This window comes from Ambystoma mexicanum, chromosome 11 (assembly GCF_040938575.1).
Source record: "Ambystoma mexicanum isolate Mex_15411 chromosome 11, UKY_AmexF1_1, whole genome shotgun sequence".
Classification (NCBI taxonomy): domain Eukaryota; kingdom Metazoa; phylum Chordata; class Amphibia; order Caudata; family Ambystomatidae; genus Ambystoma; species Ambystoma mexicanum.
Genome location: NC_090934.1, coordinates 1,197,079,435 through 1,197,104,366, shown reverse-complemented (window position 1 = coordinate 1,197,104,366; position 24,932 = coordinate 1,197,079,435). Strand labels below are relative to the sequence as shown.

The 24,932-nt window shown below is 45.7% G+C and overlaps 1 protein-coding gene across 2 annotated transcripts in view; it reads left to right on the top strand.

Annotated features, from left to right (window-relative positions):
* Nucleotides 1–24,932, top strand: part of MAN2C1 (mannosidase alpha class 2C member 1) — a 932,858-nt gene that overhangs the window by 497,336 nt on the left and 410,590 nt on the right. For both annotated transcript variants that reach the window (XM_069624549.1, XM_069624550.1), the window contains exons 12-13: nt 4,377–4,522; nt 5,784–5,907. In XM_069624549.1, the coding sequence (XP_069480650.1) occupies nt 4,377–4,522; nt 5,784–5,907 (270 nt within the window). The remainder of the gene's footprint in view (nt 1–4,376; nt 4,523–5,783; nt 5,908–24,932) is intronic.

Sequence of the window (24,932 nt, the reverse complement as noted above, 5' to 3'; positions counted from 1 at the left end):
GTTGTGTCACAGACAGGGAATGCACCTATAGGTTTTGCTACAGATGGTATCGCACCCTGGAGAAGGGTGGGGCCCCTACAACCCTCCTTTTTTTTAACCTTAAAAACCCATTTTTATTAAACTAAAACCTTTACCATCTAAAAAAATGCATTAGATGCTTTTTTTTTTTAGATGCTTTTTTTAGATGTTTTGGCTGTCGATGCTTTGGTTGTCAATGCAATGGCTGGATACCGTCTTGAGTTACCATTGCCTTGGGATTTGACCAGATGCCAAGCCAATGTAATAACGGGGCCGGATACCATTGATCTGCCAAATATTTTATTCCAAGCTCAGCATGCACAGTGGTAGGGAGATGTATCATTATTGTGCTTCATCCCCTCACCTAGTGAGACCCTCTGCACTTTTTGCTGGCCTTCTGGACATTTTTCTTTTAATCCTGAATGAGTGGAGCTTTTTTCCACTCATTCATTCTTTTTTTTTTCAGACAACTTTTATTTAAATTAACATGTTGTGAGTACAGAAAGCAGCTTTACATTGGGTACAGTACAGTATGAACACTTTTGGGGAGCAGCCCCTTGAACTACATGTTTGCTGACTAACAGTGTGGCACAAGCATGAGTTAGCTGTGTCCGGAACTGGCTGCCCCCCCACCCCTCCACCTGAGTCTGGAACCCCTGCCAACATGACAATTTATCAACAGACTGTATTAATACCACAGCTGACAGAGGTCAATAAGGGATGATAGTTCCAGCAATCCAGTCCCTGCCTCCAAGGGCAAGGTGGGATCACAGAGGTACAAAATGACACATCACTGGGGTCCTGACAGCCATTGCAGGATATCTCTCGGCATAGTCAATGAACGGGCCCACACCGAAACATACTTTGGGTAAAGCCCTTCGTATAATGCAGTGATTTTGTCTGCCACTAGTATGTCCCAGGCCTTGACCCACCACATTTGAGCCACTGGGCCCTCAGCCGTCTTCCAGGTGCGGGCAATTCCCAGCTTCGCTGCCAGAAGGAGATAGTCAATTAAGGTCACCAATGGCCCAGTAAGGGGGAATGCCCCACCACCTGTGTCCCCTAAAATCACCACCCGTGGGTCCATGGGGAGGGCCAATCCCAAGATCTCTTTTATTCTAGCCAGCACCTCCTTCCAGTAAAGGCCCTCCTTGGGGCATGACCACACCATGTGAAACAGGGAACCCACTGATTCGCAGCCCTGCAAACAGGTAGCAGGGTAACCACTGTGGTATCCGGTCATTGCATTGACAACCAAAGCATTGGCAGCCAAACCATCTAAAAAAAGCATCTAAAAGAAAAGCATCTAATGCATTTTTTTTTTAGATGTTTAAGGGTTTAGTTTAATAAAAATGGGGTTTTAAGGTTAAAAAGGGGTTGGGGGGACACCCCCAATAAAAAAAAATGCATTAGATGCTGTTTTTTAGATGTTTTTTTCAGATGGTATGGCATTAGATGCTTTGGCTGTCGATGGAATGACTATAAACCCTCAAGACCACATCCAGGTCCTCGTTCGGAGAGAAGCTTGGACATAACGTCCAATGGCTAAAGTTAATTAATTGTTGTTTGACCCAGCTGCACATTCCTAGCATCTTTCCACTGGCTGATTTGCTGAGCTAAGGTGGAAGGAATGCTCACAAAAATGTTTGTTTTCTGGTTCTTGTGAGACAGGCATGGTATCAAGAGATGACACTGACAAGTGAAACTCAGTTTGAAAACCTTTATTCTCAATGGTCAGTATGGTAGAACGCCTAATTTGCCCTAACGCTAAGGTGGGCATGTGCTCTATCGAAAAGCAAAACTAAAAGAAAGTCTAAGTCTGTCAGTACAAAGAAATATACTGTCTGTGTCAAAACCTATGCTTGTCCGCACTTTTATAGGTAACAGGGTGTATGGGGTTTGGCCAACTTAATAGTGTTCAAAGCAAAGTTAATGAGACAATGTAACTCTTCTGTATCTCCCTTCACCAAGTTTAAGGCATTAGGGAGCATAAAGTTCTGAGAATTTCTCGATGTTCACTGGGCAAAAAAGTTCGTTAGGCTTCTTCGGGTTACGTTTTCTTGAACCCAAAAGCCTTCTAGTTCACTTTTCCTTAATGGGACTTTCAGGCTTCCCTCGCCCAGACTTGGACCCCTTTTCTAATTTCACAGTGGCTTCTTTAAAACAAAAGTTCTCATAGAACACAAATGTTCAGTTCTCCAAGACTGGTCCATTTGCTTTCGGTGTCCCTTCCCCATTTTCAATCAAGTTCCTTTTTCCTTTCAACGGGGCCCGCTAGTTGTGGCGCAACTGTCAGACCGCAGAGTCTACACATTACAAATCGCGCAATCGGGTGCCTTCAATTGTAAGGATACCTTCTTTTCATGGTAGTGGGGTCTCTGCACTCTTTGTGGGGTCTCTGCGGCCAACTTGGATCACTCTCCCGCCTGGTGGCCACCCCAATGCTTCTCATATACTCTTTTCCTTGATTAGTCTCTTTTACTTAGGCTTGGGGGACTTTGCTCCCACTTCGTTTTTCATTCAAAGCTCCCCTTTTTGAGGATCTCTGTTTTGCTCACACTTCTGACATTCACACAACTCCTGTGTTTGCAGGAGCTTCTTTCCTCCATACAGTCTTTCGACACACGACCACTCTGCGACTGTTTCACAGCATTGTTCTCTTCACTGTTTGTCAGTTTCGCCCGACGCGTCTCCCGTCTTGCGTGTCCGGGCTGCTACGCTGTATTTCATTCACTTTGCAAGCACACACCAGGCCACCGCTGTGATCAAACTCACTGGTTGTGCTTTTTCCACGTTTAGTATCCATGTCTTTACCGTCGGAGGTCAAGGTCTCACCACCTACCACTCGGACACTCCTGGGCTCCTGTCCTGGCCCAGGAGAATGATCATACAACACAGCAAACGGCAAGGGGAATCAGCATACCTCCCAGCTCCCTTCCATGGACCCTTTTAACCTGCTCGAGATACAGTTCTTTAGCCATGCCGGTTCAGAGTATTTCTTTATCCAGACTCTGTGTCTCAGCTTTCTGACATCTCCCATCTGGTCTGGGGAGGCCACGGCTCCTCAGCTCTCCTCCCAACTTGCTCTCCTCTCTGAAAGAGTATGCCCTTTTTATATTCTCCTGAGTGGTTAACAGGCTTCAGGTGAGGCTGCTTGATTTCCCTTGCCTGATCTTGTTACCAGGACATGTCCATTGAGTATGTCCTCCAGTTCCAGGGTGTGTACAGTTCAACTCCCTTAGATTGCTATTTGTTTACAGTTTTGCTTCCTGCTGAAACCAGTCGAGCTTGTAATGGCAGTCCGGATCGCGATTCGGACTCCTGTTCCTTTTCCATGGCCAGGTGCTGCAATCGTGATTTCAGTCTGCAATGGCCAAGGCCTGACCCAATTTACTCTGTCCATGTCTGTCTTGTTTGTCACCTTCAGAGGATTGTTAGTGACCCTGATAACAGGCTGGGAATAAGGGAGAGCTCTTGGGTGTTCCTGTGTGTACAATGTCCACAGTGGGCTTGTAGTGGGTAGGGTCACCCACCGACATGTTTCCTCTGACCCTACCTCCCAAGCATATCTATGGGATGCTCCCACATGATCTTCTGCTGATGAATGGCCCCTGGTCACCAAACCTGAGCAGGCATCTTTGTAAATGCAGCCTCCAGCATGATACATTTTATTTGCTTCGTAGTTGTATTTGAACCCCGTAATGAATTATTGCAGTGGGTTCTTTTGATAACGTTTTGTTTATACATTTGTTGACATGTTAAGATTCCATATTAAATGACAGTTTCATTTAATATGTGATGATGATATTTATTTGTCACCAATTGGAACTAATACTAGTGATTCTGGGAACATTCCTGTTAACCCATGGAGTGTGTTTTATCTCTCTGGTGAAAGCTGTTTGCTTTTTATAGGCATTCTTCTGTGCGTAAAAATGCAGCCGACTGTAGATGGCTATTTTGTGCTTTTTTTAATACTTTTTTCATTCATGCTTGTAAAGTTTATGGACTCATGGATATTGCTGTTATTATTGTACTAGAGACCCCATAAACTGTTGACGTGCTGCCACTTTAACATTGTCTGGTTTAGCTTCCTTCCTGACAGTGCCATCTGCTCTGTTGTTCCCAATTCCTGGCCATCACTCTTAGTGCTGTCCTGTCTGTTTTGATCAAGCCCTGTAGGGACTCTTTGATTGTCGCCACCCACTCAATGATGTACAAGGATAGTTGATCTCTCCCTCTTGTCTCACTCCTGCTCTCGCCTTCCTTTATCATTCACCCTGTCAACCCCCCTCCTTTCTTTCTTCCCCCTCCTCCTCTGCTTGACCTAACCGCAACTCCTGTCTAAATATCTTTCCTAGATGCTAAGGACACTGAAGAATAATCGTGACAAAGGACGGGTGAACCACAGTGCTGCTCTGTTTGGGTTTGGAGATGGCGGAGGAGGTCCCACAGAGAAGATGCTCGACAGAATGAAGAGAATGCAGGACACTGACGGACTCCCCAGGTAATACTTCAACTCTGTGCTGCCTTGTTTATCACACCTTTTAATATGTCTCACATGTTATAAGTGAGTCATCCCTGCTTTTCCACCTTTTCATACTTTTCCTGCTTGCTCATGGCCTATTCCATATCCCACCCAGCGATGCTGCTCTACCTATACTCCACCTCCCACATTTTCACACTTTTCATCCCTCCACTTGTCATTCAGTGGCCCTTACTTCTATCCTATATCCTCTTCATACAGCACCCCCACATCCTCAAACAAGCCGCCTCCCAAACACACCTTAAACACAGTCCATGTTTTTTTTTGCACCTCCTTGTGCAGTGCCATCCTCCTCATGGCCTATCATAGAAGCCTTTATTTAATCCACCTTTTCTGTCCTGCGTCATCTTTCCCCTTCCAGCCTCCCTCCTTATTTTGTGTCCTACCCTTCCAAAAATAGAGGACTTGATTCTACTTTCTTTTACCATATGTCATACGCTACCCTACTCTCACCCTTCTTTCACTTCCGTCCTCACTTCCTTCGGTTTACTTTCCTTGCAACTCTTTTTTTATACAGTGTCCTCCACCTATGTCATGTCTCATACAGTGCCATTCTGTTTCAAGTCTACACCCTCTCGCCAGTCTTTACCCTAGCCCTCTTTTTCCATTCCTCCGCGTTTGTGCCATACCCATGTCACCACCATTGTGTCTTATTGCATGTTTCTTACTCGTAGACCTCTCATATACCCTAACCCCGCTCTCCTTATACAGTTTGTCCTCTCCATTTTGTCAATACCTTGCTCTCTGCATACAGTGACCTCTATGTGCTGCCCTTCCTCGCTTCCTAGAGTACCCATTGGCTGTCCTATTACCCCCTTGCCTTTACCTTGTGTTTTATTCCTCTTGCAGTACCTTCTTTCCATCATATCCCTTTGTGTTAATTATTTTGCAATGCCTTCTCTCTCATGTCATACCCATCTGTTCTTAGACAGGGACTTCCCTTCACTCTAACCCTGTTTTTCCTAATAAAGTATCCTCTCTCCTATCTGATACCATCTTTTCTCACTCAGTCCCTCTTTACGCAGAGCTCCCTTCTGGATTTCATAGTGTTGCCACCAACAGTATGTTCTTCAATGCCCCCACCTGGTGTGTCCTCCCTCTTGTCCTATCTATTTAACAGTGTGTTCTTCCTCCCGCCTCACTCCCAAGGCCTTCATTTGTGCTTAATAATCTCTTTGGTGCTAGGCTTCTCTGCTCACATGGTCCCTGTTTCTCTCCCCAGATTGCGCCCCTCAACACCTGATCTGTTCTTCTTAGAGCTGGAGAAAGATGTGTCACAGTTCTGTACCTGGATAGGGGAACTCTTTCTGGAGCTGCATAACGGCACATATACAACCCAGGCTCAGGTACCCTCGTTGTAAAAGTTTGAGAGAATGCAACACGTAGCATGCATGATATTAAGGTGCGCTTTTTGAGTGAGCTTTGGGATTATGGAAGTAGCCAAGGGTACAAAGGGTCCAGTATCAGAAATGGAAATGGTTAAAAAGGGTATTCTAGGGAGATCCATTGTGCAGGGATCCTGGTTCAACTGCAGCCTTTGTTTTAGAGTGGTCAGCTGTTATGATGGATTTTCAGAATCAGCAATGTGGACAGATTCGGATAGGCCACCCTATTCTGGTGAACAGGGAAAGAAACTAATGTGCAGCCAAACTTTATCTGGGTAGTGTGACTGAATAGCAAGGCTTAGACTGGAGAGAGTGCGAGAGTGGTGAAGGGTTCAGTTAAGCATGGTGGGAAATTAAAGCGTGTCTCACTTGCTAGTCCCCGGGGATCTCTTTCTCAAGTGGCCAGGACATGGCTCTCGCCTTTGGATCCAGTTCCTGGGGGTGGACCAGTGTGGGAGGATCACCTGGGCGGGGGATCTTTGGGGAGTGGGGGTGAGACAACCGATGGTAAGACCCCTCTTTCCCATGCCCATACCCCCATCCTATTTTTTAGGATTCTCCAACATCTCAACTCCCCCTGGGCACCTTTCTACACGAACACTGGGTCGAGGAAGAGGACAACTGAGAGTAAAGAGGCTAACCCTTACATATCTCATTGGACATGTCTCGTTAATCAGGTCAGGCACTTGACTGTAATCACATACATCTGATATCCATTAGCTCCCCCCACATGGATAAAAGGTGGATCATAGAAACACACTCTGAGCAAGGTGAGACACGAGAAGGAGCAGATCTTCTGGGGCGAAGGTGAACCAACTGGAGCAGGATGACTGATTGAGGGACTAGAGCAAGGGATAGGAAGACCCTGAAGATCCCTGCAGGAGGTTGTTGCCTCCAGGAAACAATGAAGGATACGTGGAGAAAGCCAAATCCCAGACGAGGAGAAGCCTGCGTTGTCTCAAGGACGGTAGTGACCGTCCCAGATGGACGACAGAGTTGGGGAGGCGAGGCCAAGCCTGTGTTATCAACCTTGACTCGTGAATCAAAGCCGCAGAGAAAAGAAAGGAATGCACACAACCGGTGAGTTAGTGAAAGACATGAAAGGCCGGTTTGTGTCAAGGATAGATTGAAGCAGCAACAGTGTATCTTGCAATTGAAGGTTGTGTGCGTGCTGATGAGACGATGTTAGGCAAGATTGTATGCAGTACCCTTTGGGTGCACTACAACAACCCTGACCTCCTGCCAATAGGAACCCAACCTTTGGTAAGAGTCTGTACTACACAGGTTGGTAGCGTGATTGAGCAGCCAGGCTTATCTCAAGAGGGGTCAATGTGAGCAGTAGGGGAGTTACACAGAGATTCACAGTGACAAATATTTGAATAAACGTACACACAAGGTTTCTTGATTAAACAATTATTAATTTATTTAACAGTCAGTTTGAGTAAGCCTTCTCCAGAAGGGCAATATAATAGTAACACTCAAATACACTCCATAAAACATACTCATAAAGTTTCTAAATCAGTAAGTCCCCTTTTGGTATGGCACACAGATACTTCCTACACCATCAGGTGACTTACATTTCTAGGACACTGTGGACATTAATATATCACTGTTGCATTTAGAACCAGACTTAAGAGCATGTCAAAGAAAATGGTTATTAGAACAAAACAAGAGAGCTCACAAATATTCAGAAGCAGGTAAGTACTTTTGAAACCCCCCAAAGCAAAGTTAGTCAACCCCTTCCTGGAAGGAAGACCAAACACAAAGGCAGAGGGACGAAGAATCATTCAAGGAGCCCGTGAGCTGAAGCACTTCTCAGAGGTAGGTAAAAGTCTTCACAATGTTCTAGAAGTCTTTGTAGAAAAGACGAAATCAAAGTAGGGCCACAAGCTGATTAGGCTTGTGAGGTAAAGAAGCTGTTAGCAACTTCACTTCAGCAACCAAGACAAGTCTCAACTGAGAACAAGTGAGGCTACACAAGAGGTAACTTCTCTTAGACTGTACAGTACCTTTGGTTAGAAGAATAACGGTTCTAGCTGGCTTCTGTTCCTGTGCAGCTCTGCAGAACCTATGTTCCTGGGCCTCAGTCGTGGGGACAAGAGGGAGGACGTCTGGAGGACTCCCGTACTCCAATGGGACGCTCGGCGACAGAAAAGGACCAACTTCTATTCAGCGGCATTTTGCGGTTTTAGCTCCTCGCGTCTCAGCAAATGGCACCACCACGGACTCTTGGCTGTTGAGATGGGCTTTCCTCGCATCTGGGGGGCAGCACTCTGTTGAGGTGGCTCAGGCTCGGTCAGTCCTGCTTCCTGGGTGTCCAGAGGATCTTCCTGGAGCTCTTGGCCAACTTAAAAGCAACGCACACAAACTGTTTTCCTCTCCCTGGCTCTTCGATTTCCAGCAGCAACTGCAGTGAAAATGCAACCAGCTTCGAGAGGATGTCCAGGTGGCTTACTTTGGAGTTGATTGGTCCCACCAACTCAAGGGGAGAAGTCATCCTTGCAGGGCTTCTCTAGTCAAGGCGAATTCGGAGCTTCAGCACAGCAGTAGGGCTTCACTGGGCAAACCAATGGTCCAGGAGTTGCAGCAGGCATCTCTTCCAAGTCCTTCTTCGGATTCCTTCATCCAGTGGTCGACTCTGCCTTCCAAGCCAAAAAGCCTTGCCTTTTATGCAGGTTTCACCCATTCATTCCAGCCTAGCTGTCAGTCACCCAGCAGGGTGGCTGTCCTTGCCGGACAGCCAGCCGGCAAATCACCTAAGAGTGCATTCTTGTCTACTAGGAGAATAAGCACAGGGAGTTTCGGGCACCTCCCTTGCGTCCTGCCCCCTCCAGACACCCTGGAGCCAGAGGCGGGCTTCACTCGAACAAAGGGACCAAACCTGGTTTGGTGTGCAGAGTAAATCTCAAGAAGGACCTTCCCACAAAGAAATGACAAAAAAAGACGACCGGGACATATTGGCAAAAGTGGTAAAAGCACACCACGGTAGTTAAAAGTAAACCACTGCCACCAGTCATTCATCGAGGAAAGGGTAACATCAAATTGTTACTTGAGAAGCTAGACAAAGGGGATACTAAGTAACCCCTTCAGCACCCTATTGTAAGATAGTGTATGCTGGGTCTAGAAGGTTACAAATGTAATTAAAGTCAATTGCACTTTACTGCTCTTGGAAACAGTAGTTTATCCAAGAGAAGGTATTACTCCTTGCTCTCCAACGTGGGGATAAGAGCTGACTCAGCCACCTTCATCTTTTATGTTATAACACTGACTTTCCTTTGCATACATATTCCCATTTACACACTTTTGTATAAGAGATAGGGCATGCATTAGGTTTTGTTAGTATAGGCCATTTTGATTTGACATAGACTGACCAAGGCAGTGTTTTATTATTTGATGGTAGAGACTACTCCCATCATAGCTCTAGGGCAAAGTAGGTGTTTTTCCAAACCCCGAGAATTAAAGATTTAGAAAATTGTAACTCTTGTGTCAGTGTCATACTTGTGATACCATGCCTCCCTTACAAGCACACACAGCACTCTTAACACAAGAAAGGGAAAATGTACAAAAGTACAATTATTTATTAAGGCTGTAAATTCTTAACACTTAAAACCCACAGATGTGTATTACACTAAGCAAACATTACTATTATGTATACATTCACTTGTGGGTTGTTTTGGCTACAGAGCATTACCACTTTACTTTAGAACAAAGTTAAAGCAATATTAGCAGCAGTAGTGTAGCAAAGCAAGTGACTAAAAGAACAAGGTCAGAAAAACCAAATTATAGCACTAATGTCTAGGAAAGAAAGGTGTTAGAAATGCCATACACAGATTTATAAAATAAGGCACTACACCTTATAAAACGTCCTTACCTAGCTGGAAAAGATGGGGGCTAGTGCCCCAGAGGCACAGGCCCCAATGCAGTTATTTTCAGGAGTCTAAGAGGTTTTAAAACAGTCTGAATAAGTGTTGGCAAAGCCAACAGGCAGTTTGTAAGTGTTTCAAAGGTGTAGAACAGTTGTAGGAAAGTTCCTGGGAGACCCTCTCATGTGCCAGCCACCTAGTGGGAGGCTCAGGGGAGGATCCTTAACCAGAACTCCACTGATCGCGGTCAGACAAAGGAGAAGTAGAGCAAGGACTAGGTAGAGCAAGGACTTTATGCCCGTTAGTCCCTATGGTGGTAGGAGGGAGGGGTAGGTATGTTTACTCACTCCTTGTACTCCTATTCACTGAGGTAACACGTTTGCAGCTCCTAAAATTGCTGGGCCCTTCTGCTTTGTGTCTTGCTTCCGGTGATGGAGGTCTAGGGGTCATGGATTCAGAGCTCACTTTCGGCATCAGGATTGGGGTCTGGCTAGTGGACAGTTTCGTGCTCTGGCAAGATGGTTCCTGGCAACGCAAAGCTGGACGACCCTGGAACGATGAAGAAAGGACCAACATGTTGTTGACGTCGGAGGACACCCAGGACATGATGCAGGGGAATTCAGCAATGGCTACTTTGAAGAAATAGTGGAAGACGACCCTTGTGGTGGAAACAAGCTGGAGCTGTAAGGCCCCTCTTCATGTAGCGCTGCACCTGCAAGGGGAGGCCTCTTATTTCACTAGTCAGTATAGTCCCAAGTCTGAGCTTGGGGCAGCGACTGGTGGAGTGAGGCAGCCCACAAGGAAGCAGATCAGCCCACAGGTTGGTTCTGGGGCACTTCGGAAGGCTTCTGAGGGCAGCATCCTCAAGCATGGGTCTTTCCCACTGGTCTAGGGATGATCAAAGCACTGATGATGGCCATCTGGAGAGCGACAAAGGAGCAGAGCTTATTCTGGATGGTTGAAGACAACAATGCTGGATGGCGGCAGCGATGAGTTCTGGGTCTTCAGTAGGATGCACCCATTTGTAGGGATTCTTGCCCCAATGATGATCTGTTGAATAGCTGCAAATGTCCGACTTTTATCAACAATTCGAGCTGAGTGGCCCCCAAGCCCACCAATGGTAAGTATCTACATGATTCAAAATGGCAGCAACAGATAAATATCGGCATGCCTGTGGACTGGGACTAGATAGTGGCAGCTTGGACATCCAGTCACAAACACACACTACTGATTTGCATCGGGAGCTTTCCCTGGAGGACGGTGTGACGAATCAACTGTATTCATCCTTTCTCCCTTAGGGGAAGCTAACCCTGTTAAGGCTAGGGTGGGCAAAGACTCCCACCACCAAGAGGAACTCCCTATAAATAGAACATTACCTGCCTACATGGGAATTGGAAAGCATTTGGCTACTTCTGTTTTCAATACATCGGATTTTAATCCGCCCAGTAGTGACATCCCCTCAATCTTTTTGGTTTCAGGTAATGTTGGATCTCGCCTGAATTCCTCAGTCAAAAAGGACAGACACATCCCTTTGGTTTCTGGGGACCAACTTAAAACCAAGAGAAACCTTCCATCGTGGTGAAAGAACCTTACGCAGGGGTGAGCCACTGACGTAAGATACGTCCGCTGGTGGCAGAGCACTGTGGTGACGCAGAGCCAACGGCAGCCTGAGAGCAAGAGAACACCCAAGGAGAATGCTGGAAGCCCGGTGCAGCGAGCAGTGGAGCAACTGCTGCTGGGACAGAGACGTCCCGTTTGGTGGCTTGACCACGAAGAGGAAGTTGTAGTGGGTTCAGGGCCCGCTAAACAACACAGAGACCAGTCAAACCTAGAGGAAGAAAACCTCCTGTCTGCCGACGTGTACAGAGCCTACGGAAGTGAACAGAAGCTGAGAGCGAGTCAGCGATATACTTGAGAAAACAGAGGAGAGAAGGCAAAGTCGCCATATCCCGAAGCTAAGCCCTGTGAACCAGCCCAGCTCAATAGAAGGTACTGAGGTGGTTCAGGAGAGGGGGGGGGAGCAACAGGGACTGAACAAACTGTATACAACGAGTTACAAGACCGGTTATGGGAGCCTGAGAAACCCAAAGTATAGGTCTTGGGGAGAGACCTTGATATTTATCCAATATAAAGCTTTGAGAAGCAGACTGCACCCTTTGAGAGATACTGAGAGACTATTTAATTTAAATGTGAAAGCTGCTTATGAGAGCTTGAGAAGAGCTGAAGTACAAACCTTGCTAGAGAACAAACTAGTATTACCTATAGGCATCCAGGAAGGCCAGGACTACTCTTTCAGAAACAGTAAGAAAGTGAATCAAAGTAAGCGTTTGTCATGACTGGCTTGCTGAGATCCGCAGGAGCTGATGCTGATTCCACAGACCCTCCATCCTCAACCCTATATTCTCAGCTGAGTCGAGAACCACAGGAAAGGCAAAGGGGTAGTAGATAAAATAACAAAATCAGACACTGCAGACTCCCGACCTTCTGGCCCGTCTCTGGTATCTGTACAAATATATCTGATTACATTTAGACTGTGTAAAACATGTGAGCTATAACTATGCCTTTGAATTCTGTGACAAGACAGGAGGCTCATATTATGCATTTCAATCTTTACTCTGAAACCACAGCAGCAAAGAAAAAACTTTTAACAACAAAAAAAGTTGTAACGAACAGAACTAAGAGTTCAGTGTTAATGTAAGGGAGCTCCCCAATCCATCATGGAGGACAGGCCGTGCCCTGCAGGAGACCAATGAGCAGGGACCCTTCCTTATAGAAGTCCATTTCTCTAATCCCAACTCCTCTTTCTTTGCTGCTGATGCCACAGCTAAGTCACACCTTATTGTGTTTCCTTAGAAATGCTGGTTGTGGGGCAGCTGTATAATTGGGTTGCCAATGTTGTGTTATATATTTCACAGTTCGATTTGGTGGAAAATAGAGTTCATGGCTTCTATTGTGATTTTGCTTTAGTTTCACGGGCGTGAGTCTTGTCCTGTATAATTATTATTATTATTACTAGTACATGGTACTTTATATGGCCACATTTGGACGGGGGCTGTCCGCAAGTTATCAGTTCATTAATGATTTTTTGTTTGAATGTTGATGGAATTTCATTTTTTCTTTTCTTATTGGGGAAATGTAATTGTAAAAGCCTGCGGGTAGCGGCACTTTCCTTTGTTCTTTTATTGCTGTTTATGGCCTCGCTCGCGCGTTGGGTGAAGCTTTGCTTCATTCCACCGACGCGCGAGTGTCTGCCTGTCAGGCATTTCTTTCTTTCCTAATGCACGCGAGTCCGTTGGGACTGGCGTTCCGTGAAGGGCTTTCTTTGTTATGTTGACGCGCGGTCTGTGAAGAAGCTTCGCTTCAGACCTTCCGCGCGTCACAATGGTGTCAAATGTTTCATGTAAGGGTGTTTTGTGTACGTTTTAAATGCTACGCTGCTCGCATACAGCGCTTACCAAATGTTTTCATTCAAAGGGTGATTTAGGGCCTCATAAATGCTTAAGCTGCTTGCGTGCAGCAAGATATAAACGTTTTCATTTAAACTTTGATTGTCTTCATAACTGCTTACGCTGCTCGTGTACAGTGTCACTAATGTTATTTTCAGTCAATAGGTGATTTGGGGCCTCATAAATGCTGACAATGCCCGCATACAGCGAGACACAAATGTTTTCATTTAGGCTGTGATTTATGTCTTCATAACTGCTTACGCTGCTGGCGTACAGCGTGTCACGAATGTTTTCAGTTCAAAGGGAATTTTAGGTTAAGGATTGATTCATATCCTTATAAAGGCTTACGCTACTCGCGTACAGTTGCTGGCACAGCTTCAGCAAGGCATGTTCCTCTAGCAAGCTTACCATCCTTGCAGTGCTGCTTCCCATTCACCCTGCTAGGGTGTGCAGTAATTTATAGCCGGCTCGGCTGTGCCTTTCCCAGGGCGCGGATTAAGCCCAGAGGCAGATTACCTCAATGACAAGAGCTGCAAGTTCCCATGCACAAGGACATGGGTTTGCTTCCCGCCATGCCCAGAATACACTTATATATATAGGTTTATTTTTGTATATGTATTTACATGTCTATATATGTATATATTTTAAAAGGGATTAAGAAATTTGGATTTTGTTTTAAATTGGTATTTTTTCCGCTTAGGCACCATATCCTGCTTGGTTTCAGGCTCTGCCTGCATTGTAACACGGGGTTACCCCTCGTGTTCTGCTGGGTACCACACCCTGCTCCGGTGAGCAGTTGAGATGCTCTTGCTCAGTGTATTCCTCCCTTGAAGTTGGCAGCTTTGTTTAGATGCTGCATATGGCAGATGTCATTATATTTCCTGTAAGTGTGCCAGAGCCTGCTCGGTTTCCAGCTCTTCCTGGGTTCTAATGCTAGGCTATCCCCTCGTGTTCTGCTGGTTACCACCCTGCTAGGGTGAGCAGTTTGAGATACACTTGCTCAGTGTATTTCTCGCTTAAAATTGACAATTTTGTCTGTTTACTACATATGGCATTGATGATTACCTTCTCGGTTTGTGGGCCATAGTTGGCTCGGTGGCAGGTTTTCCCTGCGTTTCTTCTGCGAGGTGAACCCCTCGTATACTGCTGGTTCCACACCCTGCTAGGGTGAGCAGTAGAGGTACACTGGCGCAGTGTACTCTTTGCTAAACAATAGGTTTAGGTGATGCCTGGAACACATTTTGCGTTTTCAAAATGGTCAGTAAGCCAGATAGCTCAGTAGATAACGGCTTCTATAAGTGCGGGGGTCGGACCCCTGCGAGGGCGTAACCCCTCTTCCTTGGATACTTTCTATTATTTTATATATTTTATTTATTTATTAAGTACTTTAAAGAAAAGAGTGTGTGGATAGTTGTAAACAGACCCATGTTGGGGGTTGTACTGTCCTCTCTAGCCATCACTCTGGTGTTAACCTTCGTCTTTTAATAAAAATTCAGTCGCCCTTTACATTACTTGGTTTCAGGACAACTCGGTCCTTTCCTTAGGTTTTGCTTTTCCCGATATCAATTGCTCCACCCAATACCTGTGCTGATTAAGCTGCAGTATGTCTCTCAACATGAGGAAGAAAAAGATGATGCTTTATGCCTCTATTGAGGTCTGCAGAGCTTGAGGCTCTCTTTAGTGGGGATGTGTTTTCCCTTACTATTTGTCCCATTTTGACATTCGTTATACTTTTGGACTATGGGTGGAGACAAGGTCGGCTCAAGGGTAACTGTTCAGTTGTGTTCCATCACAAGTTGAGCAACCATGTTCTACTTGGATGGAGTGTTTGGAAACACTTGATGGTATCAGATGGACGTGTTGCCAAATAATAACTTTTGGGTGCCTGCCCCATGGGGGTTCTTCCTCCCAAAGCTTGGCCTGTTGTTCAGCTAACCGTCTAACGGTGTTACAATCTATCCTCTGTTCAAGGAGTACAAGCAGGCTTCCGTACCCTCAGGAGTGTTTTTTAACCTCTTTTGTCTAAATCAGTCTTTCATCCTGCTGAGATCGATAAGTGAACACCTCACACCTTTCGTAGTAGTGATGAGCACCACTCGTATACCTGAGGGTTTGTAGTACTATATAGGTGCTATTTGGCCAAGGACAATGGGCTTAATTCTTCCTTCTCCCGATTCCCTTAGTGGCCAGTCAACCTCACACGAATTCAGAGACTCAGACCTCAGGGTTTGAGGGGACAGTGGTCCCAGATTTTCTTTCACAACCTTTCATTTACGGGGCATTGATAATTATCTCAGAGCCCGCCATCCTTGGGGGAGATTGCATCATGATATACACCTCTTGGGGTAACTCCCGATGGTTTCTGGTTTTTCCTTTTTACAGGAGTTCTGGCGCGTGACCAGTGCAGACTCGCACTGAGCATTCCCCTCCCATCAGTCACTTTCCTTTGCGCTAATTCCTGGTGGTCCTCAGGGTAGCCTTCTTCTGGGTTGCAAGGTTTTTTTCCTTAGATAAGTGAGTGAGGGTTCTCCTCCTTTGGGTAAGGCTCTATATCCCTTGGTGGGACAGAGGGGTCTGGGAGTGATACTAATCTCTCATCCAAGTTATTACGACCCTCTATCACAAGGCATTCCAGTGTCTCATTACCTATCAGAACGTGTCTGTCAGTGCGATTCCCAGAGGGCTGGGATATATATTTAGTTAATGACTTGATTCTCCTAGTCACCTGCATGGCAGGTGGACCTTTGGGTTTTCACAAGAGTTTGTTTTACAATAAGGTGCCAGCTCAGGGTGCTGTGAGCTTCAAGGTTCTTCAAATTGGCTGAAATAGAGGTTAGACCTCTGCTGGTGTGCAACTTCAGTTTAACTGTTTAGTGATCGGTTCTTACAGTTTACAGTCTTGCTAAGACTCTGGAATTTAGGGGTCCTCCTTCGGTTAGTTTTGATCCTCTAAGGGATTTATCAACCATGGAGGAGGGAACAAGGTTCAAGCACCAGGCATTTCTACAAGGTATCACTATAATGGTAACGATTGGGTGTAAGATACATTTTTCTCCTTGCCAAGTTTGGCTCTTAAGGGTCAGGTTTGTAAATATCTGCCTTTTGTCAGGGTAGCAGAGTCCTTCTTCAAGAGCTTGTGAGGTCTGAAGGTCTCCGTTTTGGCAGTTTGACAGGTTTAGCTTTTCAGGTGGTGCCCCTCTCTTCCATTCTGCTTCTGCCCCCAGAAGACATCCTTCCTTGGTATACACATATGTCGGAAGACAATTGGGTGTTAAGTCTATTGCTTTTCAGCTCCGCTCAGGATGGGTCGTCCTATTACAGATTAATAAAGTGACCTTTTACTCCCATTTTACCTTTTATGAAGATTTGTCTTTCCCACTTGGTTCCCTAGTGTAGTTATGCGACATGCCCTGTTTCTAATGCTATATCTTCCTTTAACGCATGGGATGGAACCTACAAAACTTTCACCCCTATGGGGTACTTTCTTTATCTCCAGGAGAGCTAGGTGCTTATTTTCTTTAGGTTGCTATCTTGGTTCCCAAAGATGGTAGGAAATGAAGTGTTTTAAATGTTTGATTGGACAACAGAGGCGTTTATTGTTCCGAGGGTTTTTTTTTCCTAACCTATTAGTATAGGAACACTTTGTTCAATGTCTTCCCCCTCTTTTAACCAGTTGGTTTTGGTGGCCTGTAAGGAACGCTGGAATTGGCACATCTTCCTGTTGTTTTTTCTTGCAGTGGATTTGGCTATGCCTTATAAGACAGTTATTCGGGCAGCCTAGTCTTGGGCAATTCTCTTGCGGTCAGCTGGTTGATTTAATGAAAGCATTTAAACATTTTCTTTCATATTATTTATTCTATTATTTTATTATATTGTCTCTATTGTATTGATCATGTTGTACTGATGGGATTCAAGGGCTTCAAACTTGCATAATATGAGCCTCCTGTCTTGTCATAGAATGGCTAATCCCCCCACACTAAGGTGAGATGGGGGTTTAGATTCCATTAAAGACAAGGAAGCGATTATTAAATTGATATGATATGACAGTTATGACACTCATGTACACAGGTGTTTCAAGAGAGAACATTCTTTGGTTTGTTGTGCTTCCCACCCACCCACCCTTCTTGCTTGTTCTTATAGCCATGAGAGGAGGTTTGGATCAGGAGTGTAGCTCGCAATTACAAGTTATGGAGTGCGTGGTACGAGAGCTTCGCTGGATTTACCTTCATCGATTATCATCTGATCTGTGCAGTCGACGTCTGGTTCAAGACAGCTAAAGAAAGAGGAGTTGGGATCAGAGAAATGGATTTATATAAGGAGGGGTCCCTGCTCAGGGGTCTCTTGCAGGGCATGACCTGTCCTCCATGATGGATTGGGGAGCTCCCTTACATTGACATTGAACTCTTTTAGTTCTGTTCTTTACAACTTTTTTTGTTTGTAAAAGTTTTTTCTTTGCTGCTGTGGTTTCAGAGTAAAGATTGAAATGCATAATAATCGCCTCCTTGTCTTTAATAGAATCTAAACCCCCATCTCGCATTAGTGTGGGGGATTAGCCATTGTTACCGGATTACCTGTTTTGCCTCTGCTGTTTGCCTAGAGACGTGTAAATGCTGGTTTGCAGATTTCTTTAAGCAGTTGCAACTTCTGGATTTATTTGAAGAAGTGGCAATCACTCTGCTGTTCTCAAAACAATGTTCTGCTTGACCAAATTGTTTAATCTAAATCATCTTTTCTTTTTTAAGTCTTTTACTTTTTTCTGCCAACAAGTGCTGCATGTACTGTAAATCTGTTGCCTGTCTTTCTTACTTTGAAAGAAGGTTAGAGGAATGTCAAGGGTTAGAGTCTGGCATGGTATTACTGAAGGCTCCTAAAGTGCAAACACTAAACAAAGTCTTTAAATTTGTGCATCCCTTACCAGATGCGTAGTCCTTTTTCAGTGTTCACAAAACACATCGGGAGCAAACGAAAGTGACGAACAAATGTCTCGACAGGCCAAATGCTCTGGGAACAGACCTCAATGGTATCCCAGCATTGCACCGGCACCATAATGCGCCTCCAGGTACCGGGCACTCAATAGAAATCGCGTGCACACGACTCGCGCTGCGCTGATTCTCTTCTGAAAGAGAGATCCAACACTTCCTTCTGTGTCTATAAAAAGGCACGCATGCCCTTGTTCACTCTCACGCAGTACAAAAAAAGACCACGCTGGTCTCCTTATTGGTTTAGAATTAACCGCGCCTCCCGAAAAAAACCTTCTACAGCCAAACGAGCCGCACACATTAAAACAAATTACTGAAACACTTGCGCTGCTCCTTTCAACTGCCCGCGCATACACCGAACCAATGCTGAGGAAAAGATTCCACGACGTGCTTACACAGAGTAGCTTGACGCGCACCAAACTTTTGAAAAATAACTTATTTACAATTAACAAGGGAAAGCACAGTTCAGCTGGAATCCTCAGCAAGGTTCCCCTTGATTTACATATATTTCGTGTCCATTAGGCTATGCAGTATGAACTATTCATTGTTCTAGCACACTCTTTAAACAGTAATAACTCTCAAATTGCAACGCTCCCACCTGTGGACTTCTAATGTACTGTACCTCACTGCAACTGATGTCATCTTACTTTTTAGATGGTAATTCTGAACTCTGGATTGGGCCTTAATTAAGGGACTATAAATTACACAACCTGTCAGAAAATCACTATGGATGAAAGGCAGTTATAGAATTCAAGCAAAGTACCCCAGGCTATTGTTCTCTCCACCAATCCGATCAAGCCAGTCCTCCACCATCTTAACTTGGGTACCCAATCATACTTAGCATAGTAAATAAATTAGATGAATAAAATAAGTCCCCTTTAACTCCTGACACCCTTCCTTAATGAAAAACAACCTCCTACTCTGTGAATCACAACAGGCCACTGGCCAGACCTGACCGCGTTTAGGTTGGTTGCGGGAACCTGAGAAACCGGAGTCTAATCCTTGGGAGAGGTCACCCAAATTATTATGCATAACACATCAAGAGGGTCAAGAACCACCTATCAGGGACAGTGTGAAACATAACAAATCTGAAGCATTTAGAGTGAGAAAGAGCAGACAAAAAGAACAGTGTGAAAAGAGGGTGTAAAAGGGGTGCAAGAAAGATCGCGATCCCCAATGCAATTAAACGTTTGAGATATATACTACAAAAATTAAGAGACTTTTTTTCTTTTATTGACTTTAACAACTTTTCGGAACTACAAGAAACTTTGTCCTAGAGAAGTAACCCTGAGAAGAAGCCCAGTGAGTCTGGCTAAAAAGGGAAGTTATCAGAAGCTGAACATTCTGGTCTTTATAGCTGATAAGTTAAGGTTGGACAGAGCCCATTTTCTTTGGACTTTGGAAAACGGATGAGCACCCTTAGTTTTGTTAGGTAGGGAATATTCCCTTTAGTAATAGGGAAAGTTAAGCATCATTATTTTATCTATATAAATAAAAATGTAAATGTTTGTTTGTTCAAAATCTTAAATCTCCGAAAGTTGTTCACCGATTGCTTTGAAATTTGGACACAACGTTGCATTCGAATAGGCGTGTGTGTTTATATACCTACTATACATAGATGTCACAACTGTGACAGGTAAAAACATGCTTTTTCTGAAAAACAGCGCCATCTGTTGGACGTAAAAGCAACACATGCTAAACTAAATATTTTACTAAAAAGCAGCACCATCTGTGGGATGTAAAAGCAACACACGCTATACTGAATATTTTACGATTCCATTTTAATGTTTCCGATTTAGAATGGCTCAAATACGTGCTGAGGAAGCAGCAGAGCGATGTGCAGCCAGACTTCAGGATGCACGGTTGCGAGCAAGGCGATCACGTTCTGCAGCTTCAGATCTGCTTTGTTCTCAACAGAATTAACGCGACAGGCTGAGAATGGCTGAAAGACGTCAATGAGAAACAGCAGGTCAGCGTCAAACACGACTCCGTGTTCAGCAATCACGCGATTACAATCGCCTTGCATTCCGGTAAAACCCAGCTGATGATTATAGTTTGAGCCGGCATGTTCTCATCAGCACCATGACTGAAGTGTGTCCTTATTGCAAGGCTCTGAATTGATATATATAATATGATATGGCATTTATAACGCGCCTATACACAATTGTTTCAAGGCGCGACAAAGCAAGGAAGAGGGAACAAGGGAGGACAGACAACGATCTTACTAGGCCAGGTGTCATTCAAATCGCGCAAGTACAGGGAAGGAGGGAGAGGGAAAGTGCGTGGGGGAGAGGCGAGGGGAAAGTGCAGTACATGGGATAGTAGAAATAAATAAGATAATAAAACGGCCAGTTGGTGGCAAATGCGAGGTAAGTGCAGACATAAGTGCTGGTAGGGGGGCTGTATAGACACAGAAAACAGTCCCAGGGGTTGCCAAGGAGGCAGTGCAGGTGTGCAACTGGCGGGGCCTGGGCTCAAGATCAGAAAGGGTGACCAGGTAACCAGTGCAGTTTCAGCCAGAAATTCAGCAGAGGAGAGAGGGAGAGAAAGCAGAGGCAAAGAGGAAGGTTTTGAGGTGCTTCCGGAACCGGAGATGGTTCTCCTCAAGTTTCAGGGAGCCAGGAAGGCTGTTCCAGAGGGAGGCCCCTGCTGAAGAGAGAGCTCTACCACCAACTCGTTGCTTGGAGAAGCGACTGACCCTGAGGGAGTTAGAGGCGGATGAGCGAAGAGGTCGAGAAGGAAGATATTTGGGAAGAGAGAGTTGAAGGTAATGCGGCCCCAGGCCGCAGAGGCCTTGTGGACAATGCAGAGGGTTTTGAACTTAATCCTTGCAGCCACTGGGAGCTAGTGCAGAGATTTCAGACCTGGAGAGATACGATCCCTGGGCTTGAGGCCAAGGAGAAGTCTGGCAGTCCTGTTCTGGATAAATTGAAGAGGGCGTAGAGTAGAGGCAGGCAGATTAAGATAGAGGCTGTTACAATAGTCCAGCCTAGAGGGAACCAGGGCTCTGGAGACGGTGAGCTGCTGGGGAAGGAGAGGAAAGAAAGAATACCTCTGAGGAGGTGCAACTGGTAGTGTGACTTCTTGGAGACATCAGAGATGTGAGGAGAGAAGGAGAGTGTGGAATCGAAGATGACCCTGAGGTTTTTAGCCTTGCAGGTGGGAGCAGGAAGAGGGCCAAGAGAGGCCGGCCAGAGAACAGCATGGAAGGAGGGAGTGGGTGTGCCGATGAGTAGAATCTCAGTCTTACTGGCATTAATGCAGAGGTCATTGGCGGCACACCATTCCTGGATAGCAGATAGACAGTCAGAGATGAGGGAAGGAGAGGAGGAGGCCGAGGGAAGCCTGAAAATGAGCTGGGTATCATCCGCATAGCACTGGAAATGTGGGCAGAGAGCGGCGATGCGGTGGGCAAGGAGTGCCAGGTATTGGTTGAACAGCCAGGAAGAGAGGTTAGATCCCTGGGGGACACCACAGGTAGAGAAAAAGGTAAGGACCCAAGTTGGACATGGGAGGGTCGGTCAGAAAGGAAAGAAGTCAGCCAAGCCAGGGCCCCAGGTTATCATGGAGACGGTTGAGCAGGATGGCATGGTTGACAGTGTCAAAGGCAGAAGAGAGATCGAGCAACTTGAGGACACAAGGGGTGTTAGAATCAAGGTTGGAGAGCAGGTTTTCACAGATGTTCAGGAGAGCAGTTTGCGTGCTTCTGGCAGCTCTGAAGCCAGACTGATGGTCAGGAAGACAACCAACAGCTTCGGTGTGGAGATTAAGCTGGGAGATGGCCAGTTTCTCCAGGAGCTGGCCCAGGAATGGAGTAATGGAGATTGGGCGATAGTTAGCAGAGCCATGGGCAGGAGGGGTCGGCAGAGGGTTTCTTAAGAAGAGGGTGCACAAGGGAGTACTTCAGGGGGGATGGGAAGACTCCGGTGGCGAAGGAGTGATTGCAGAAATCAGCCAGGCAGGAGCCATGGAGTCGATGTGGTCCTTGATAGTTTTGGAGGAACAGGGGTAGACCTGTTGTGACGAGACTTTCATAGATCAGACTTGTCTAGAAACCTCGTCTGCGTAGAAAATGGGGAAAGGAAGAGAAGGAGGGAAGAAGGGGCTGCTGCAGAAGGGCCAGAGGAAGAGCAGGAAGTAGAGGAAAGGCGGGAATAGGTGGAGAGTGAGGAAAAGATGTCCAGAGTTTTAGAGATGAAATGAGAGGCCAGTGCTGTGCAGAGGGCCTGGGAAGGGGCAGGGGAGGTAGACACTGCGGCAGGATTTGCCAGTTCCTTGCAGATTTTAAAGAGTTCTGCCGAGTTGTTAGATGCCGCAGAGACACAGGCTTGGATATGAGCTCTCTTCTTGGTTTGGAAAGAGAGCCGGTATTGCCTTTGCAGCAGGCGGCAGGCCAGTCTGTCAGAGGATGTGCATGAAGCACGCCATTTCCTCTCTGCCACCCTACAATTACGTTTTAGGGTGACATGATCTGAGTTGTACCAGGAGTTGCACTTGGCTTTGGGCTTCAGGCGGATTCTCATGACAGGGGCAAGGATATCAAGAGTCTAGGAGTTTGCAGAGTGGAGCATGGGGAGGGCTGTGTCAGGGTGGGAGTCAGCTAAAGGGGGAGGAGGGTGAGAAGGTGCTGGCGAAAGCCTCAGCTGACAAGTGCTTCATGGGTCGGATGACCGAGAAGGTAGGTGGCAGGGATGGAGGTGGTTTGGCCTGAGGGGTAGGGAGGGTGAGGTGGGAGGATAGGAGACAGTGATCACACCAGGAGAGAGGCGTGGAGAGAGGATCAGAGAGGGGGAAGGCCTGAGGATATCTGAACATCCAGAGTATGCCCTGCAGAGTGAGTCGGGCCAGAGGGGAGAATAGTGAGTGTGAGAGAGAGTCGCAGAGGTTGCGAAAGAGTACAGAAGAAGGACAGGAGGTATCCAGATGAATGTTGAAATCTCCAAGAAGGAGGAGTTGAGTGGTTGAGGACAGGAGTGAGGAGGAGAGGACAGTCCACTCAGAGAGGAAGGAGGAGATCTGACCAGGTGGCCGATAGATAGTAGCCATGGTAAGGGAATGGCTAGGCGAGAGAGAGAGCCTGCAGACCAGGCATTCAAAAGAGGAATAGGACTGCGTAGGAGTGACAGAGGCAGGAATCCACTCAGAGAAGATCAGGGCAACACCCCCTCCAGAGCGGTTGGACATGGGCGCGGAGAGGATCTTGTAGCCGTCGGGTAGGAGCGTGTCAAAGCTGGTGACAGAGCTGGCTGTGACAATTTAATGGAGAAACGAAAGGAATGTGCTGTGCCGCCGGGAAAATTAAACTGCCTCAACTTGGAGAACCGCCAGAGCCATTAAAAACGTTGCTTGCCGGATATACCGCCGAATCAAAGCATTTCCTATCTAACATCAGGAAATACAACTCATGCTTCCAAATGACGCCGTTCGGTGCAGAAATCGTAACAGCTCAATTCATGCCAACTTGCGTTTGCAATCACCATCAACAAAGCTCAAGGCCAATCGTTAGAATTGTGCGGTTTAGATCTAGACACGGATTGCTTCTCACATGGACAATTATATGTTGCGTGTTCTACAGTCGGCAAACCAGACAATGGAACAACAAAAATATTGTATACCCACAAGCATTGTGAAATTAAACATATTAGAAATGTGTGCTTTCTCTTTTCTTTCTTTTCCATTTAACCATACTGAGCCACAGCAACGCGTGGCCGGGGACAGCTCGTTTTTCAATAAAATCCTTAAACGTGCTCTGTGCATCAAACACCTTCTGGTTCGCCACAAAGGGCAGACCATATATGGCAAATCCGGCTCTGAGAGGGCAGGAAAAAGGGCAAGCTACAACATTGTCAAAGGACATGCGAAAATCTCATGACAGACATTTCAAAGTATATGGTACTCTTAAAGGTGGTAAAATGCAAACATGTATGAGCCAATTAAAAGAAACATGATGAAAAGTATCCGCTTCCAGAGGCCCGTCTTGACCACATCATGCAACTAACCATAAAGTTACGGGGACACAAAGTATTCCTACCGCACCTCATTGTAAGTGCAGTGTAAAATAAATGGACAATTTTACAATGGTGTACAGAGTTCTCCTGCCTTGATGGGTATGGGGAGAACTGATCAGTGCCCCCAAAACAAATGAGCTTAGCAAGTCAAGTGAAGGAAAAAGGCTTCACTTGCCTCCAAAGTTCAGGACAGTACAGGTTCAAAACAGCAAAACCTTGGGGGATTCCGCAGATGCCTATAGACAGAAAGTGGCAAAAATAATCTTTTCTAACACCAACCTACCTAATTAATTCTTCAAAGACATCAAGGATTTTTCCTGAAGCCTGTGTTATTGTCCTTAAAGCCAACCCAAAATGTGGAGGAAGCAAGTTCGGGCATTTGCTGTTTTCATTTCATTAGTTAATTGTAGGGTCTTATTGGTATGGAGTTCTGTAGAACTGCAGTCTTTCTGGCGGTATCCCTTTTAGGCAGAAATTGCTTGATTAAGGCAGAAATTACTTAATTTAAAAGTAGACATTTTACTCCTGGCTTTAGATTGTGATGTATCTGTGTTGATTTTCTTTCCTTTGGGAGCATTTCAAAGCAAGCTGTTAAAAAAAAAAAGTCTAGGTCAGATATCTTTACTCCTTCAGAGACCTTGGCAACTGATTAGTTGGCTCCCTCAGAGAAATTAAGGGCTAACCTATTGC